At 40.0% G+C, this 18,954-nt stretch overlaps 1 protein-coding gene across 1 annotated transcript; it reads right to left on the bottom strand.

Moving 5' to 3' along the window:
• Positions 1–4,651: 4,651 nt before the first annotated feature.
• LOC130174007 (fibroblast growth factor 4-like) lies at positions 4,652–16,531 on the bottom strand. The gene is made up of 3 exons (XM_056383587.1): positions 16,240–16,531; positions 14,284–14,387; positions 4,652–5,135 (listed from the first exon to the last, which is right to left on the bottom strand). The coding sequence occupies exons 1-3, from the start codon at positions 16,529–16,531 to the stop codon at positions 4,959–4,961; spliced, it is 573 nt and encodes a 190-aa protein (XP_056239562.1). The 3' UTR covers positions 4,652–4,958.
• Between the last annotated feature and the right edge of the window lie 2,423 nt (positions 16,532–18,954).

Raw genomic sequence — 18,954 nt, 5'->3', positions numbered from 1 at the left:
GTGGCCCGCGGGCCGTAATTTGCCGAGGTCTGGTCTAAAGAGACACACCTGAGTTTGTGATGATCATAATTAATTTAATCACTCAGTATTCTAGGAATTTCACAATTTACTTGTCTTTGATCATCTCAAGAGCTTATTTAAATTTTTTCCTTTCTTACGTTTTTAGTTTCGTACCCCAGAATAATCAGGTTGGTAGAAAGCCAGCTGTTTATCCAACCCTGATCCAACCATAGTCCAGATTATTAGCCTAATATTCGTCTCGTCGTCTCCCGCTTATCCGGGGAGCAGCCTCAACAGAGAGGTCCAGACGGCCCTCTCCGCAGCCACTTCCACCAGTTCCTCCGGGAGAATCCCGAGGCGTTCCAAGGCCAGCTGAGAGATATAATCCCTCCAGCGTGTCCTTGGTCGACCTCGAGGTCTTCTCCCGGTGGGACATGCCCGAAACACCTCCCCAGGGAGGCGTCCAGGAGGCATCCTCACCAGATGCCCGAACCACCTCAACTGGCTCCTTTCGACATGGAGGAGCAGCAGCTCTACTCCGAGTCCCTCCCGGATGACCGAGCTCCTCACCCTATCTTTAAGGCTGAGCCCGGCCACCCTGCGGAGGAAACTCATTTCGGCCGCTTGTACTCGCGATCTCGTTCTTTCGGTCATTACCCAAAGCTCATGACCATAGGTGAGGATCGGAACGTAGATCGACCGGAAAATTGAGAGCTTCGCCTTCCGGCTTAGCTCCCTCTTCCCCACAACGGACCGATTCAGCGCCCACATCACTGCTGACGCCGCCCCAATCTGCCTGTCGATCTCCCGCTCCATCCTACCCTCACTCGTGAACAAGATCCCGAGATACTTTAACTCCTCCACCTGAGGCAAAGCCTCCCCCCCGACCTGAAGCGGGCAATCCACCCGTTTCCGGCTGAGAACCATGGCCTCAGACTTGGAGGTGCTGATTTTCATCCCAGCCGTTTCACACTCGGCCGCGAACCGCTCAAGAGCTGAAGGTTGGCGTTCGATGAAGCTAGGAGGACCACATCATCCGCAAAAAGCAGAGACGAGATCCTCCCGCCACCGAAACCAAACCCGTCCACCAGCCGGCTGCGCCTAGAAATTCTGTGCATAAAAGTTATGAACAGAACCAGTGACAAAGGGCAGCCCTGGCGGAGTCCAACCCTCACCGGGAACAGGAATATATTGTATATTTATTATTAAACTATTGTCGTTATTATTGGTTTGTTTGTTTGTCTACAGCTCATTCCAACAGTTTGAGCATTTTCTGTTACTGTCTGATTATTCATATCAAATATCAAATCATGTTTTACAAAGCAAAATAAACTCATCTGAATGAATTCGATGGGCTGAAAACCCTCCATTTTCAGGTAACACAACTCCAGAGATCAGTGTTCTGAGACCATCCAGACTTGGTCGGAGGTCCTCAAGTGTGTCTGGAGACAATAAATGTGCAATGCGATGTAAATTTGTACCACAGCTCTCAAGTGAACGAAGCTCTCGTTCCCCACAAATTTTCAAATTTTATCCAGAACAGCAACTGCCTTCTGATAACACTGTTCAAATGATTTGTTTGCTAAACCAGTATCCAATGGTAAGCCTCGCATGATCAACGTCATGCACGACAATTCTGACGAGTCAAAAGGACGTTTGTCACGATAGATGTGTGACAAGTCGAATGTCGTTTTCAGTGACATCATTGCAGATATCTGTAATTCACTTTTGACTAGACGAAATTGACTTAAAGATATAACTGCCACTGTGACTAGTCAAAACTGAATTACAAATATCTCTAACTGTCATTTTGACTAGTAAAAATGTAATTACGATGAGTCAAAATTGTGTTGTTGATATCTGTAATGTTAATTCTGGATAGTCAAATTTAGCCATTACATGTTAAAACTGCTTGCCATAGAGGTGTTCTCTACACAACAACCACACTAGGGGATTAAAACCAGTAGAAACATCCATAAAGCAGTTTCACTTTAAAAATCAGTGATTCACCGACGGTCTTCAGTGACACAGGACAGGACGTCTCTAGCAGCTGGGATCTGAGCTGTCTAACATTTACTCAGCTTTTTTCTCTGATAACTCCAGACGTCCGATGACTAAAATCCTTCATCTGCTTAAAATATATTGTTGAAAACCACCAAGGTAAAAGTTAAATGTATGTTGGTTAAAACTAGATAAGAGTCAATGTTGAGCTTATGTCCAACAAACATAACACTGACACATGACCATGGATATGATCATGATCATGTGTCATTTTCATTTCTCTTATTTGATATTTGACTTGAATTGATAACATTTGGAAACATTTGAGATAATGTAAGAACACAACTCAACATGTAGAGCATAGGTTTAGTTGTTTTTAGACATTTTGATGTGGAAAAGTTACAGATTATAACTTTAATGCTAAGGTAAGCTATGTAGCAATAGCACCTTTAAGGGATGTGGTTTGGAGATCTACTTTAAATGAGAGAAAAGTATACTGTTGTTCCAGCCAACAGAGATTCTAATCAAATCTAATCAGTGTTTCATAGCTACAACGATTAGTCAATTAATTGATTAGTTGATTGACAGAAAGTTTTATGTGCAACCACTCTGATCCCTGAATTTTTGTCATTTCTAGAGTAATATGTCAGACATTCTCTGGTTCCAGCTTCTCAAAGATGACGCATTTGTCCGTTGAACATGATAGGAGGGTGTTACAACCCAGCAGGAGTCTAGGAGTAAGGAACAAGCAACGTAAGTGGGGTGTACATTTGGCAAGCAAAGCCTCTTATTGTTGTGTTTTATTGTAATGAACCAAATAACCTTTCTACTCTATACTGACACAACCTGCAGTGGAATCCCCCTTGTGACAAACGGGTGACATCATCCAAACCTATTAAAGAGAACTAATGGCACCTCAACAAACCACCACAATATACTGAAGACTGTCACCTGTAACAGAGGGGCACTGCCAGAGATTTTGGGCCCCCACCACCCCTCTGTCCCTGACAATATAACACTGAGCATACAGGTATGTGCCATTCTGCTGGAATTCACTATGTAATGTAAGACTGCTCACACTATCCAGTATCCACAACAGACAATACAATGTTTTATATAATTATCAAAAAGTGGAAAAATAATCACAGTTTTGAATTTTTATCATTGAAAAAGTTTAATATTCAATCATTTTTCTTTTTTTTCACAATAATAAAAAATAAATTCCCACAGACTGACATATGATTCAACACAGTGCTGCTCAGCTCTTTCAGCTGGGTTTAGGGCTGGTTCATTGGTGGGGGTCTGGGGATTGGGGGACAAGTCCTGGCACCAGGTAGAGCAGGGACAGCTGATTTAGTCTGAACAGTTTTGTAAAGGTTTACCTGTGTTCATTAACAGTCAGCTACAAGAGGAGCAATATTAAGTACCTGATGTTAGAGGAGCTAAAGCTTGTTTCACTATGGACTAAGTTCACAGGTTAATCTACACCACTCACAGACTACACCCACCTTTCTTACACATAGGACAAGTTCACCTCAAAGAAACTATAAACACTCCTAACCCTACATCACAGCAGATCATCGTGGTGGATGAACTGGTAAAACAGGAATTTCACCAGGAGCCCATATTTGGGCAAAGAGGAGGGTTAGTGTGTTTTGTGTTTTCTTCCTTTCTAAAATTTATATGATATAATATTATATTGTATGATATATAATTCAGTGAGTCAGTCAAAGTAATAAGTGTTTTATTTGTGTAAGAACAAATCCTGCTGGCTTTTATTTTATACAGTAACTGTGCATCCTGTTGCTTTTCCACAGAAAGGGGAAAAGATTTACTTGCAAATTTTCTGATGGAGACAGACATGGACAAATACCAAAAATGCCAAAGTTTATTTTTTATATATTTATTTGAGTATTTTCTGTGTCCATTTTCAACTGTCCCTTAGTGAGAAGTTCAGGCTGTGCTGACCTGTAGCTGCGCTGCATCATCAACTTTTAGCGACTGACAGTTATTGAACCTGCTGGCAGCCAACTTGTAGTTTGATTTTGCTCTGACCTCTTCTACAAAAACCTTTCCTCTGACAAAGTTATTAACAGTAGTTAGTAACAATGAGGCTGTAAAGATGGACTGGTGAGTTGAGACTTCAGGACCAGGGAACAGGAAGTGATAAAATGCAACCGATTTCTGGGTTTTAGGATTCGTTCCTGCAGCCTTCATTAGTGTCTGCACTGGAATCATGACTGTATGTGCATAAAACAGAAGAAAATACTCCTCTGGATGCAGTTCCAAACATTAACACGTGTTTCTGAAGGTGCTGTTGAATATAGAAAATGAGGAGTTATGAGGGATCTCAGTATTAGCTGTAAATGACCTCTGCAAATATTTCATTATTAAGATATACTTCTATCCGTCTTGCATCTTTACTCCGACTCAGTCCTCAGTCACCACCTCTCAGTTACCTGAGACACATAACGGCTGTAAGATTCTCCACATGATGATTTGGAGTTTACTTATTATTTGTGAAACATGTGGTGATACAATAACATCATATCCACTGGATCAATATTGATTATCAGAATTAAGACCTGGTCCCTGACTGTTGGTTCACCACCTACAGCTTTAATCCATGTGTTGTGGGTATGACTGAAACTCCATAAGCAACAGGAATGAAAAATAAAAATAGGGAGTTTGTGGTGGAAGACACATCTGTTTAAGCTGGACTCTCCTGGCACTGCCCATGAATATTAGTGAAGTGTCATTGTTAACACACTGGAGTCTTGATTTACAGACATGTTGATGTTATCAGTACCCGCAGTTCTGCTCAGTTTGTGATTGGACATGTCAGACTGCAGCAGCAGAGGTTCATCTCTGCTCTGCTGACTGAGTGTTTGGAGAACAAGAGTCCAACAGTGAATCCCAACCTTGTTCTGCACTGTCTACAGTCTCTATCTTAAACTTCATATCCTGGGCAGGAAGTGCGTCATGGTCATGGTGGGTGTGACCCGGTTGCCTCTCTTGGTTTTGCCGGTCTTGCTGAGGCCAATGTACATGCCGGGGTAGACAGCTGATTCATAGGCATTGTAGTTGTTGGCAAGAAGCTTCTCCTTGAACTTGCATTCATCATTGTAGTGGCCCTGAGGAGAGGAAGAGGAGGATGAAGAGAAACAGTTATTGTTGAACTCAGTTATTGTTATAGCATGTGAGAGCTTCCATTTTTAAATGTCACAGAAGCTAAGACCAGGATGTAAACACTGATCCTTTAAGACATGTGGAAAACAAGTATTTATTTATTGTTTATTGTTACTGATCATACACACATAGACATTTCATTCTGCTCATTAGTTTATTATTACAGTGACAGTGCTGTGTTGTGTTGCTCTGAGTTAGGAAACAAGACAAAGACTGTCCTCCTGAAGAAAACATAGTTAGTCTTTGCAGCAGGTTGTTATGACCCATATTTAGGTTTTGTAGCTAGGCGACATCTAGTGGTCATAGTAATTATGACAGGAGCAAAGGGAAAAGTGCGGTGACAGAGTATAAAGAGAGACAGAGTTCATGTCAGGAGAAGGTTGTGGTGGCAGGATGAATATGACACAGGAGAGCGGTGTTCAATTCCTGTGTGAAACCAGCAGTTTATGTTGTTTCTATTATCAGTGACTGTTCGTTGTTATTATTGTAACCATGACCAAAATCGTCTAATGTTAAGGAAGTACATATTTTAACCCAAATCACCATCCTATCCTAAACCTAACCAAGCCATGACCATAACCACAGAGACGAAGGTAGGCTGCTTGTGTTTATTACTGTAATCATGAAAATTGAGGTCCGGTATTCCTGCTGCCATAGGGGCACTATTTCAGGAGACACTCCTGTGGGTTGTTTGAGAGGGTTGATAGTTGTTCAGGTTGGAGGAGTCATGTTAATAAATGTATGTATGTATGACATAAAAATATGTCAGATGTGTAAATATTATATAATCTTACTATACTAATAGGGACATGTCACTGACATAATGAATTCCCTGCTCACCACCCTGACCTTGATCATCAGTACTAAATACCTAACCCCGACCATAAACTTGGTCCTAATCTAAAACCCTAAAACCAAATCTTAACCCTCAAACAGCCATTTTTGTTCCCACAAAGGTATTGGACCCGACAGGTACAGTAAATACACACACATGAGGAATTGATTTTACTTTAAATAAGGGTCTGTCTGTTTGTGCCCCCCTGTCCTGAACCATTGACACCCTGTGAGCATCAGGAGAGCCACATTTGGCGACTGAATTATGCCTGGGCAGAGATGTCACAGCTGTATGAAGAATAGCATACAGCTGTTTTCACTGTATCACCTGATCACAGAGGATAGTATACAGACTCCCTCATAGAGGTCTGAGAGCAGCTGCAGCCAAAGGTCAACCTACCCCCCCACAACCTGACCCCAACCTTAAGGGTTGCTCATGCTGCATCAGCCCTTGTACTCTGTACTTTGGTAAAGACCAGCAAGTCTACCTGTGTGAGTCCACTGACAAGGTAAACTGTCCTATTCACCCTGAGCACTCTGTCCATACTTAGCAATGTAGCTAATCTCCGCCCGCTTCTCTATTGGACTATAGAATTTCCAGCCAGCGTGCAATTAAAGCTGATTTCATTCCTGCTTATGCTACCTCGAGACGAGATGCTACCTCTAGTTAAGGACACACCACTCTCCACATCACTCTCCACATCACTCTCATGCCACTCTCTGCCTACTCCGGTCAGTCCCTCACCACCTCCCTCACTTAGCCCACTTGTTGATCCTTAAAGGAACCACACTAATCCGGTTTAAATCAGGACTTAAATCATTCAATGGTGTCTTCTTTGCGTAAGAACATTTATTATACATGCTTAATATTAAAAATGGATACAAAATTCAGGAACTTGGAAATTTTCTTAACAGTGTGAAATAAGAAGACAAATGTATATAATGCATTTTATTACTTAACTTTGTCACAGAACACTATTATTAGATGCTTGAGGACTTGAATCTCTTGTTGAATTGATCAACTTAGAAAAGCACGTTTTTGATGTGTCAGACAAAACCTGTTCCTTTACATGGTTTGTTGGCTGAGACTTTTGTCTATAACTATATCTATTTCAAATGAATGTGTTTTTTTAAATAGAAGACCTAAAACATGTTTTGTCCCTTATCTCAAGAATCAGTGTCCAATTTATGAGATCAATTTCAGTTTGTACACATTAATGATGAATCCTCCATGAACACAAAAGTTAGATATGGAGTTCCACAAGGATATGTGTTTGGATCAGTTCTGTTCATACAATATTATTAGGACCACTCCATAAACTCTTACTGTTATGTAGATGATACCAAATTATATTTATCAATGAGGTCAGATGAAACCAGTCAGTTGGCTAAACATCATATAGACCTAGATGACAAAAAACGTTTTGCTGTTGTTGTAGTACTGGAGTCCACACAGTTGTAGTACTGGAGTCCACACACACAAATACATTATCTAATGTTATAGCTGCTATACATCTCTGTGTTGTCTTTGATCAGGATGTGTTCCATAGAAAACAAACTTCATGAATTGCCTTTTTTCATCCTGTCTCTGAAAGATGCAGAAAATCTAGTCCCTGCTTTTGTAACTTGGAGTCTGGATTGTTGTAATTCATTATTATCTGGCTGGAACAACAGGTCTCTGAAGACTCTCCAGCTGATCCAGAATGCTGCAGCAGAGTATTGATAGGAAGTACAAAAACATTATTGATATTATCGTATCTTAAAGAGTTCAAAGTCCTCTATTACCCCTACAGATACTCCACTCTCTAAACATGGGACTACACCAATCCTCAGGTTCAGCCGGTTACTTCAGGCTCATGGTGGTGAGACATTTTGGCCATGTTCTGGCAGACAAAGCAATGACCACAACTCCCTCCTGAGGTCAAACCAGTTTCACAGCACATGGATCAGCTACACAAACCTCGGTGAACATTCAACAGCAGTGGTAGGATGAACATATGAAGCCTCATCTAAAAGACTGTAATATTATTTGATGTAATACTTTTCCTAGTTATCAGGAGAAACTACAGATTCATATGTGTAACATGATGGTCCACACTAAAGTTCTCACTGTATTTTTAAGTTTACTGAGTGAAATATCTCTCACAATGCCTGTATTATATATTATGTTGTTTTTAAGACTTTATTCGAGTTGACCATCCTTCACTTGCAAGACCAGAAAAAACTTCTTATAAAGGGTGAGAACTTGAGGCGTCGTGTGGCGTAGTAGTCTAAGCAGGCGCGCCATGTGTAGAGGCTGCAGTCGGCCCTGCTTCGAGTCCCGCATCGGACGGCCTTTACTGCATGTCATTCCCCCTCTCTCCCCATTTCCTGTCTCTTTACTGTCCTGTCAAATAAAGGCATAAAAAGCCCCAAAAAATATGCTTAAAAAAATAAATAAATAAATAAAGGCTGAGAACTTAACTGTTGTAGTGTGGTGTGCAGCAGTCCAAAGAAGTCTGATAACTGTAAAAATGTCTCTGTTGTTTTTAAAAAGAGAGATAGTTGTCACTAAAATATGATTAAACTCTAGTGTCTTCTTCCCGGTCTAGCAGCCATGAGTTAGGCAGCGTATTATCGGAGCTCCCCGATCATTAAGAAAACGCCGTATCTTACTTGAGAGATTGCTTCATATTAATAGAAGAAGTTTTATAGGCGTTAACAATATGCCCAAACCAAAACAAAAACATGTGACACAGACGAAAGAAAGAGCTCAAACAGCCGAGGAAGAGTCGGTCGAGGACGGCACAATTAGCCCGCCTGACGTGGCGGAGCTACAGGTGGATGCGGACATGGTTAGCTTGCAGGTGATACTGCTAGAGCTGAGAGAGTTTCGGCGCGAAAACGTAGACACTCTCCGAGAGATACAAGAAGACATTAAGGCAACTAACAGCAGAATTGAAGAAGCTGAAATGCGAATTTCAGAGACCGAAGAAAGAGTGCAGGGGCTGGAAGAAGCTACGAGGGAACTGCTAAAGCTACAGGCTAAGTTGGAGGAAAAGCTAACGGATCAAGAGGGAAGAGCAAGACGGGAGAACATAAGAATCCACGGCGTAGAGGAAGGGTCGGAGAGCAACTCCACATCGATGATAACATTCGTGGAAAATCTGCTGAAGGAGAAGCTGGAGCTGCCTCCCACCCACGACCTGAAGATTGAGCGTGCGCACCGCACACTAGGACCGAAGCCCCCGGCCCAGTCTCCCCCGAGATCGATAATTGTTAAGTTCTCCAGCAGCAAAACTAAAGAAGAAATCCTGAAACTGGTGTGGCGGAAAAAGGGGTTTCTACATCAGGAGAGAAGAGTTTTTGTGGACCACAACTATGCACCGGAGACCCTCAAGAAGCGCCGGGAATACGCGGAGGCGAAAAAGGTGCTGCGGGAAAATAATTTACGGTTCCAGACCCCTTTCCCAGCCAGAATGAGGGTGTTCTACGAGAGTGAGACGTGCCTGTACAACTCTGCAAAATTCCACTTAGAATGGCTTCTTACAATGTGAAGGGCGTACTTAATCCGGTAAAAAGAAGTAAAATTTTGGGCAAAATGAAAAAAGACAAGGTAGATATAATATTCCTGCAAGAGACCCACCTAACTAATTCTGAACACGCTAAACTTAATAGGCAGGGCTTTAACCAGGTTTACTCATCGTCCTATAAAACAGGACACAGAAGGGGAGTGGCAACACTGATATCGAAAAGAATAATTTTTGAAAAGATATCAGAAATCTCAGACAAGACTAGAGTTCTACAGACAAATCTTTGACCTAATGATTACAAAAGCCCAGGGAATGGTGATCTGTGGTGGTGACTTTAATTTGAGACTGAATCCAGAGTGGGATGTGTCAAGAGTCACTCAGACTAATTCAGTAAGTAAAAAGGTGAGAAAGATGATAAGAGAGATGGGCATTTGCGATGTTTGGAGGGAGTTCAATCCTACGACTAGAGACTACACTTTTTACTCCCCACCGCATAAAATTTACTCGAGGATCGACTAGTTTTTTATGTACAGCAAAGATATTGGTTTTGTAAGGTCTTGTAAAATTGGGATAATGGATTTGTCGGACCACAGCCCGGTTTACCTAGATTTAAATCTTCTAAACATTCAACATTCAAACATTTAAATCATCTAAACAATTTTTCCTGGAGACTTAATCTAAATGTACTTAAAGGAAAAATGAAGAAAGAACTTAAAGAGGAAATACAGTTATACCTGTCAGAAAATGATAATGGGGAGGTATCCCCACTTATGGTATGGGATGAAGGTAAGGCTGTCTTGAGAGGGAAAATTATTGCTAAATTGGCCCTACAAAAGAGGCTTAGACAGGAAAAACTGAAAAAACTAGAAAAGGAGCTAGAAAATTTGGAGAACAAACATAAAAAAGATGTCCAATTGGATATTACGCAGAAAATTAAGGAAATTAAAAACCAGATCAAAGAAGTTTATGAGGTCGACATACAGAAGAAATTAACCTTTTTGAAACAGAAGTACTATGAAGTAGGTAATAAACCCTAACCCTAACCCTAAGTAAAATTCTGGCTTATACATTAAAAAAACAACAAGCAGAGAGGGTAGTTTATAAAATCAAAGACCCAATCACCAAACAAATGAAACTAGACTCTCAGGACATTCACAATTGTTTTGAAAAATATTACAAAAAACTATATACCCGGATGGTCAGTAAGGGGGATAAATTACCTGAATCTCTGCTTACTTCACTTAATCTCCCCACAATTACAGAAGACCAGAATAAAGTCTTATTGGCAAATGTGACTAAAGAAGAACTCCAAAAGGCAATTTCTACACTCAAACCTAATAAGTCCCCAGGTTCAGACGGGTTTACAGCGGAGTGGTACAAGACCTTCAGTGACTTACTATCACCATTGTTATTGAGAACATTCAATTGGGTCATTAAAAAAGGAGAGATTCCTCCATCTTGGAGGGAAGCGATCATCACTGTAATACCGAAAGAAGGTAAAGATAAGACATATTGCTCTAATTATCGACCAATTAGTTTGTTGAATCAGGATTATAAACTCTTCACATCAATTTTAGCAAAACGATTAGAAACAATACTTCCAGATATTATACAATTGGATCAAACAGGGTTCATTAAACAGAGGCAAACACAAGACAATGTTAGGAGGACATTACATGTAATCAACCATATAAACAAAGACAATTTAGAGACTGTCTTGTTAGGGTTAGACGCAGAGAAGGCTTTCGACTCTGTTGATTGGTCATTCTTATGCAAGACACTAGAAAGGTTCCAGTTTCATGATGATTTTGTTAAAATAATACAAGCTTTGTACTATAAACCAACAGCTAAAATTCGGATTAATGGAGGATTATCAAATAATTTTGAATTAGAAAGGGGATGTCGGCAGGGTTGCCCTATATCCCCGCTCTTATTTGACATCTTTATAGAGCCCTTGAGTCAGTGGATAAGGCAGAATGATAAGATAAAGGGGATCATGGTGTCGCAAGAAGAACACAAAATTGCCCTGTTCGCAGATGACATTTTGATATACTTGGGGCACCCATCCTCCTCCTTTCCAGAACTGTTCATAACCCTAAGGGAATATGGTTTACTATCAGGTTATAAATTAAACACCCACAAATCTCAAATTTTGACATTTAATTATTCACCTAGCCAACCCATAAGAGAGGAATTTAAAGTCAATTGGGACTCAAAGTCAATTAAATATCTAGGTGTGAATATTCCAAAACACCTGAACATGATTATATCGGAGAACTACGACCCACTATTTTCCAAAATCAAATCCGATCTGACCAGGTGGAATCTTGTCCCTTTTTTAGGATTAGGACAGAGGGTGGAAGCAATAAAAATGAACTTGTTACCCAGGTTACTATATTTGTTCCAAAACATACCAGCCGAACTTCCAAAGGGGAAATTTCAGGAATTAGACAAATTAATATCACGTTTCATCTGGCAGGGGAAGAGGCCAAGAATTCGCTACAAGACTCTACAATTAACAAAAGACAAAGGAGGCCTTGCTCTCCCAAATATTAAAAATTATCACCAAGCGGTGCAGATAAAAATTCTGGTTAACATTTGCAACCCTTCCTATAAAGCGAAGTGGAAAGACATAGAATGTCAGATATCTAGTGATATTCCATTACAAGCAATTATAGGGGATAGTGGGTTGATTACTTGTCTAAAAGACACAAACCCATGGATTAAAATGTCAATGAGGATTTGGCACAAGGTAATCAATGAAAACAAGGGTAAAGAACCATACTGGATGATAAGATGGATAGGATACGACACAGATTTCTTACCAAACAGGATGGATGTAAGATTTAAACAGTGGGCTGATAAAGGGTTAATAAAACATATTGACCTCTATGAAAGGGGCACACTGCAACAATTCCAGGATATTAAAAATCGATTTTGTTTAACAAACCAAGACTTTTATAGATTCTTGCAAGTTAGACATTACCTAGAGAAAATAATGGAAAAGGAGGCATTGCAACAAACTAATTTGGGACTAGTGAAGATATTTCTTCTCAGCTACAGGTCAGACCCTGGACGTGGAAACATATCAAAGATATATAAGGTGTTGCAAGAACTAGAAGGAGGGGATACTGTGTATATAAAGGAGAAATGGGAGAAAGAGAGTAACACCACGATGCAGATGGAAACATGGGAAAAAATAATTTTACAACAGTGGAAGAGTACATCCTCTCTGTCTTGGAGAGAATTTGGCTGGAAAAACGTAGTTAGGTTTTTTAGAGTTCCAGCACAGAGGACTTATCGGGGAGGAAGTACATCTTGCTGGAGATCCTGTGGTGAGAGTAAGGCAACACATCTTCATGTGTTTTGGGACTGCCCGGTCATTTCAAAATATTGGGAAGAAATCAAATTGAACATAGAGAAAATCATGAAAATAGTGATCCCATCAGGGTTTGAGACCTTATGTCTGGGGCTAAGACCGGACACTGTTAAGGGACCTGAAAACAAATACATGTATAATATTTTACTATTAGCCAGTACAAAAGCGATCACAAGGAAATGGTTGACAAAAGATTCTCCTACAGTCGAAGATTGGATTAAAGTGATCAAGGATATTTTCATAATGGAGAAGCTAACATTTATCCTGAGGCTGGAACAAGATAAGTTTGAAAGTTACTGGAAAGGCTGGACCAATTATCTAACAACTGATAGACAAGATGCTGGTTAAAGTGATAATCCCTCCCCCCTGGTTTCTGACTCCACTCATCTGGTTCTGTTTTCTGTTTCTGGTGTAGCAATACACTATTATCAGTCAGTGTTATACATGTATGCAGCAAGCTATCTCTATTTTATTTACTATTTTTATTTGAGTTACTGTTGCTTTTGTCATCGCTGTTATCACCCCACAATAAGGTAATGTTCACAGGAGAAACCATGGACTAAGGAAGATGAATACGGGGCGCATAAGCTCATTATAATTACGGTTATCAATGTTATTTTGTAATATTTTGTAATTTCTCATTTCTTGGATACACAAGTTACCTATAAAACTGTGAATACTGGGATGGAGAGTTTAGGTGCTTTTGTAATGAAGGAATTGTGATTCTGTTTTTTCTTTCTTCCCTTTTCTTTTTAACCTATTTTCTCTACTGATATGCTTTGACGATAAGACTCGACGAGATGTACATGTATAACCTGTTTCTTTTTTTTTTCCTTTCTTCAAATAAAAAAATGTTAATAACAAAAAAAAAAAAACTCTAGTGTCTTCACAACTGGTTACTCTACTGTGATATTATTTTTACTTACCATTTATTTCTGATTGTGTATCCTGCCTATTGAATTAATTTTTGGACAGATGTTTTTGGACCATGTAGTTTTTCTTCAGGCTTTTATATAAGGTTTTAAGCTTTAGCTATTCTGGGCCTGTCATTGTATGCAGGTAAAGTGACAGTCACAAGTTTCTGAAGATTATTGTGATGACCCATTTTCACACTTTGCTATTATCATGTTTGTATATTATCATGTTTTTTATTTCACCCATTGCTATTCTGTATTTTATTCTGAATTGTATGAAATAAATGAAATGAAGTGGTGCAATGATTTCAACTCAGGCCCATCTGTACTACATTACTGAGATGTGTAGATACCAGGGATCCTGCCTGTCACATTCCATCATGGAGATTATGCAGTCTGGCTCTAGTATCAAGGAAAACATCTGTCCAGTTATCAGGTTCTGATAAGTTCTTACCGAGCCGTAGAGTTTCCCTTTGTCACTCATGGCAAGGAAGAGACCACTTCTCATCCCAAACAGAGTCACCACTCCTCTCTCCACTGGGGAAATCTCTAGAAGGGCTGGGATGAAATGAGACCACAATCAGCAGCAGATAGAGTACATCAAGAAGAGAGCTGCACCTCATCATCAGTACTGGACCATTGTTTTACTCTTTACCATTTATTTCTCAGCTTTCATTCGACACACGCACAGAAAATCACATTGCACTGCTGGCCTGATAGTTTAGGAAGTTTAACATGTTTACACATCTTGTAGTTTTGTTTTAACACTGTCAGTTCAGCAGATCTCAGGGCTTGAACCTGATCTGTCTATCCTGGTGGCCTTCATCTGTGGTCACACATTACAGACACAGGGTTTACATGGACTCTAAGTCATCTACAGGTGCATCTCAATAAATTAGAATATCATGGAAAAATTAATTTATTTCAGTAATTCAATTAAAAAAGTGAAACTCATATATTATATAGATTCATGACACAGAGTGAAATATTTCAAGAATTTATTTCTTTTAATTTTGATTATTCTGGCTTACAGCTAATGAAAACCCAAAATTCAGTATTTCAGAAAATTTGAATATTACATAAGACAAATAAACTGGCCTACTGAAAAGCTCCTTTTGCATGAATTACTGCATCAATGCGGCGTGGCATGGAGGTGATCAGCCTATGGCACTGCTGAGGTGTTATGGAAGCCCAGGTTTCTTTGATAGCGGTCTACTATCTGCATTGTTGGGTCTGGTGTCTCTCATCTTCCTCTTGACAATACAGGCGAGTTTGCTGGCCAATCCAGCAAAGTAATACCATGGTCATTAAACCAGGTATTGGTACTTTTGGCAGTGTGGGCAGGTACCAAGTCCTGCTGGAAAATGAAATCAGCATCTCCATAAAGCTTGTCAGCAGAAGGAAGTATGAAGTGCTCTAAAATTTCCTGGTAGACGGCTGCGTTGACTTTGGACTTGATAAAACACAGTGGACCAACACCAGCAGATGACATGCCATGCAAATGATAAAATGCTAAATTTACTTTTATCTGAAAAGAGGACTTTGGACCACTGAGCAACAGTCCAGTCCTTTTTCTCCTTAGCTCAGGTAAGACACTTCTGACGTTGTCTCCGGTTCAGGAGTGGCTTGACACGAGGAATGCGACAGTTGTAGCCCATGTCCTGGATACGTCTGTGGCTGGACTCAGGCTGGAGTCAGGCTGTCAGTCAGTCAAATTCTTGAATGACCTTTGCTTCACAATCAAGGCTGCGGTTATCCCTGTTGCTTGTGCACATTTTTCTACAATACTTTTCCTTCCACTCAACTTTTTATGAATATGCTTGGATACAGCACTCTGTGAACTGCCAGCTTCTTAAGCAATGACCTTTTGTGGCTAACCCTAAGACCTTTGCAGGTGTTTTGAGTTAATTAGCTGATTAGACTGTGAATCATAAAAATTAAAAGAAATAAACGCTTGAAATATTTCACTCTGTGTGTAATGAATCTATATAATATACGAGATTCACTTTTTGAATTGAATTACTGAAATAAATTAACTTTTCCATGATATTCTAATTTATTGAGATGCACATGTATGTATATATATATATATATATATATATATATATATGCAGTAGGAATCACTGCTGCTTTTTGATTCCACAGTATCCTCATTCTCTTCAGCAGTATATATTTAAATATATATGTGTATATATTTAATACTTCTTTATTTAAAATGCTGACAATTCATTCATTATGATTATTATTATCATTGTGATAAATTACTATTTTTTTTTAAGTTTTTTACAAGAATGACTGGTCCTGTATATTCATAACATAAAAATTACCTGGTTAAATTCATTAACCAGCTGGTTATGACCAGTGTCACAAATTTACATGGATGTCGATGAGGAATGGTAAGATTACTTACTGTATCTGTTCTCATTATGCACACCGGTGATCTTCCCATTAGGCAGGACTTGGATGTGGAAGCCGATGCCCACGTTACAGTAAAGTCTTCTCAGTCTTTTGATCCCCAGCAGGTAATCTCCATTGCTCGCTGTCACTTCCCTCTTGTCCCAGGAGCTGGCAGCGGCCCGGACGAGCGACATGGCGCTCTGCAGGCTTTGTCTCTTACTGCTGATGACTGGGAGAGGAGCAAAGGAGCTGTACAGGAGGATCCCGTACAGGAGCAGTGGGAGCTTGGACCCTGATGATGACATCCTCTGCCTACCAGTCCTGCGGTGTGTCTCAAAACCCAATTAAATGTTCACTTAGTATCAACAGAAAAAACTCTTTCCATGAAACAACAGGAAGAAAACTCCTCAATGGCTGCACAACTCTTCCCAGCCCAGAGAGAAGTTTCAGTTTTCATGTTGAAACATCTCCAAACTGTCAACCCATGAGGGTCCAGTTTACCAGTGTAGTTTCCTCCTCAGGTAGATCCTGCAGACAGACAGCAGACTTATATCTGGCCCATATTACATCACACACCACCTGCTGTCTTGTTTGTCTGTGAGTCACAGATGCTGTAGAAGCACACAAACTTAGAAACACACAAAACACATAGTGACAGAAAACAAAGACGAACACGCAAGTACACAGAGATGTGGACAAATACATAAGTAAAGGGAGAAATGTGACAGGGGAGTCATTTTCTCTCTATCACCATGTTAGACGTCACATCAACATGGCTGCCCCCATCCTCCCCAGTCTGTTCTGACTCTGTAACATCTGTGTTTCATTTGATTTATTGATTTATTTCAAGTTTAATGTCGTTTTAAAGTGAAGACACAAGCACTTAGTGTTGTGTGAACTGAGCTCCTCTGTCGACAACAATCTGTTAATCCTGGAAACATGACTCTGAAGCAGAGGATTGTGTCCTTTCTCTGGACCTTTCTGACAGGATGGAGACCACCCAGAGATTCAAACTCTGACATGTTTTTAATTATTGACGGAGGAGTTTACTGAAAGTTTTATTGTGGCAAGGCGATAAAATAAAAGCACTGCAAGAGAAGCTGATTGATTTGCACATAAAGCTCTGTCAAATGTAACTTTTGTGGTTCAAAGGACATTTGTGGAAACACTGGCCAAGAAGCATTTTCCACCACTGACCCCTAACAATGCACCTTCAGCTGCAGTGAGCTCAGCAGGCTGAAAAACATTCGGGGGACGGAGGCAAGTAGGAAAGGCATACAGAAATCCTCTGCTCACTACCATCTCGTCCACATCACCCTTTTACAGTGCTGATTGCCATCCTCCTCCTGCAGCAACCCCTCCACCATCACTTGCTTCCACTGTGGTGACTCTATTCAGGGCCAGTTGACCCCTGGACCTGAACATGCAAATGTGGGTTTTGTAGTAGTAGACTCAATTCTCAAGACTCAAATATTAATGAGAATAATTCCTGATCACTTGCATGTCCAAAATTCTTTCAGAAAAGAACAATTCCAAAGCATGTGAAGTAAATCTCTATCACACGTTTTACATTTCTGACAGTTTCTGTAATCTGTATGGAGTATAATTGGTTCTATTAAAAATGTTAAACTGTATTAAGTCGAAACCACTACAGTTGGAAATATATCAAGGATATTACACCAATCACCATAGCTACAATGGAGATCTGTTTCCCACTTCAAGTTAGTATTAAAAATAACATAAATAGAAGACATTGTAAACAAGTCTTCACCAGTCAAAAGATTTTCAAATGGGGATTCTGGTAGTATTTGTGGAAAATCTGTATATCTTTTTGAATCCAGTGTCTAATCTGAAAGTATTTTAATAAACTATGATTTGAAAGATTAAAATGTTCCCTTAGTTGTAGAAAATTGGTGAAGAAGGAAGCTGGGTTCTATCCTGTCGAATGCCTTCTCCACATCCATGGATTAGCATGTTATGTGTGAGCCGCTTCCATATTATGGAAAAGTCTCCACACATTGTCAGATCCATATCAATTTCTTACAATGCCTGTCTGGTCAGAAAAATTTGTAATTTGAATTCAAGAGACTGAGGGGCCCATAAGACGTACACTTTGTACGATCTTTGCCAGGTTTTGGCAACAATGTTATAGTAGCCAATTCCAGGGAGGGAGTTAGGCAAAGTTTTATTAGCCAGAGATTCCTTTTCGGATGTTTATTAGGGGGCTTAGGAGCTTATCGGAGAAGGCTGGAAAGCCATCTGGCCCCAGAGCTTGGTTATTCTTTAGGGACTTAATGGTGTTGAGAACCTCTCCCTCAAATATGTCTGCATCAAGGCGATCTTTGTCCTTGGGATCTAATTTAGGTAAAGTTAGCTTTCAATATGTTGGAGTGGGAAGAGGAATTTGCATTAGTTTCAATGAATAAATCAATGTGCCCATTTATAAATTTAATGAATTCAGGGTCCTTAATCATATATGTTTTAAATCTTCAGTTGTAAAATGGTGATTGTGTAATACCCATCTCCCAAGTAAACTTTAATGGGTTATGATCAGACAGCATAGCATTCAGTAATGCTGCAGATCATATTTTGTGGCATTAGTAGCATGTCAATTGTGCAGTAGCAGCCATGGACACTTTAGGTAAATGTCCTGTACAGTAGGATTAAGTTGGAACCAAATATGACATAATCCCAAATCCTTGCCAAAGCTGCCTTTGATTGAAAGATT

The sequence above is a fragment of the Seriola aureovittata genome, chromosome 8 (assembly GCF_021018895.1).
Source record: "Seriola aureovittata isolate HTS-2021-v1 ecotype China chromosome 8, ASM2101889v1, whole genome shotgun sequence".
NCBI classification, from domain to species: domain Eukaryota; kingdom Metazoa; phylum Chordata; class Actinopteri; order Carangiformes; family Carangidae; genus Seriola; species Seriola aureovittata.
The sequence above is the reverse complement of the archived record's forward strand: the minus strand, read 5'-3'. Positions and strand labels throughout refer to the sequence as shown.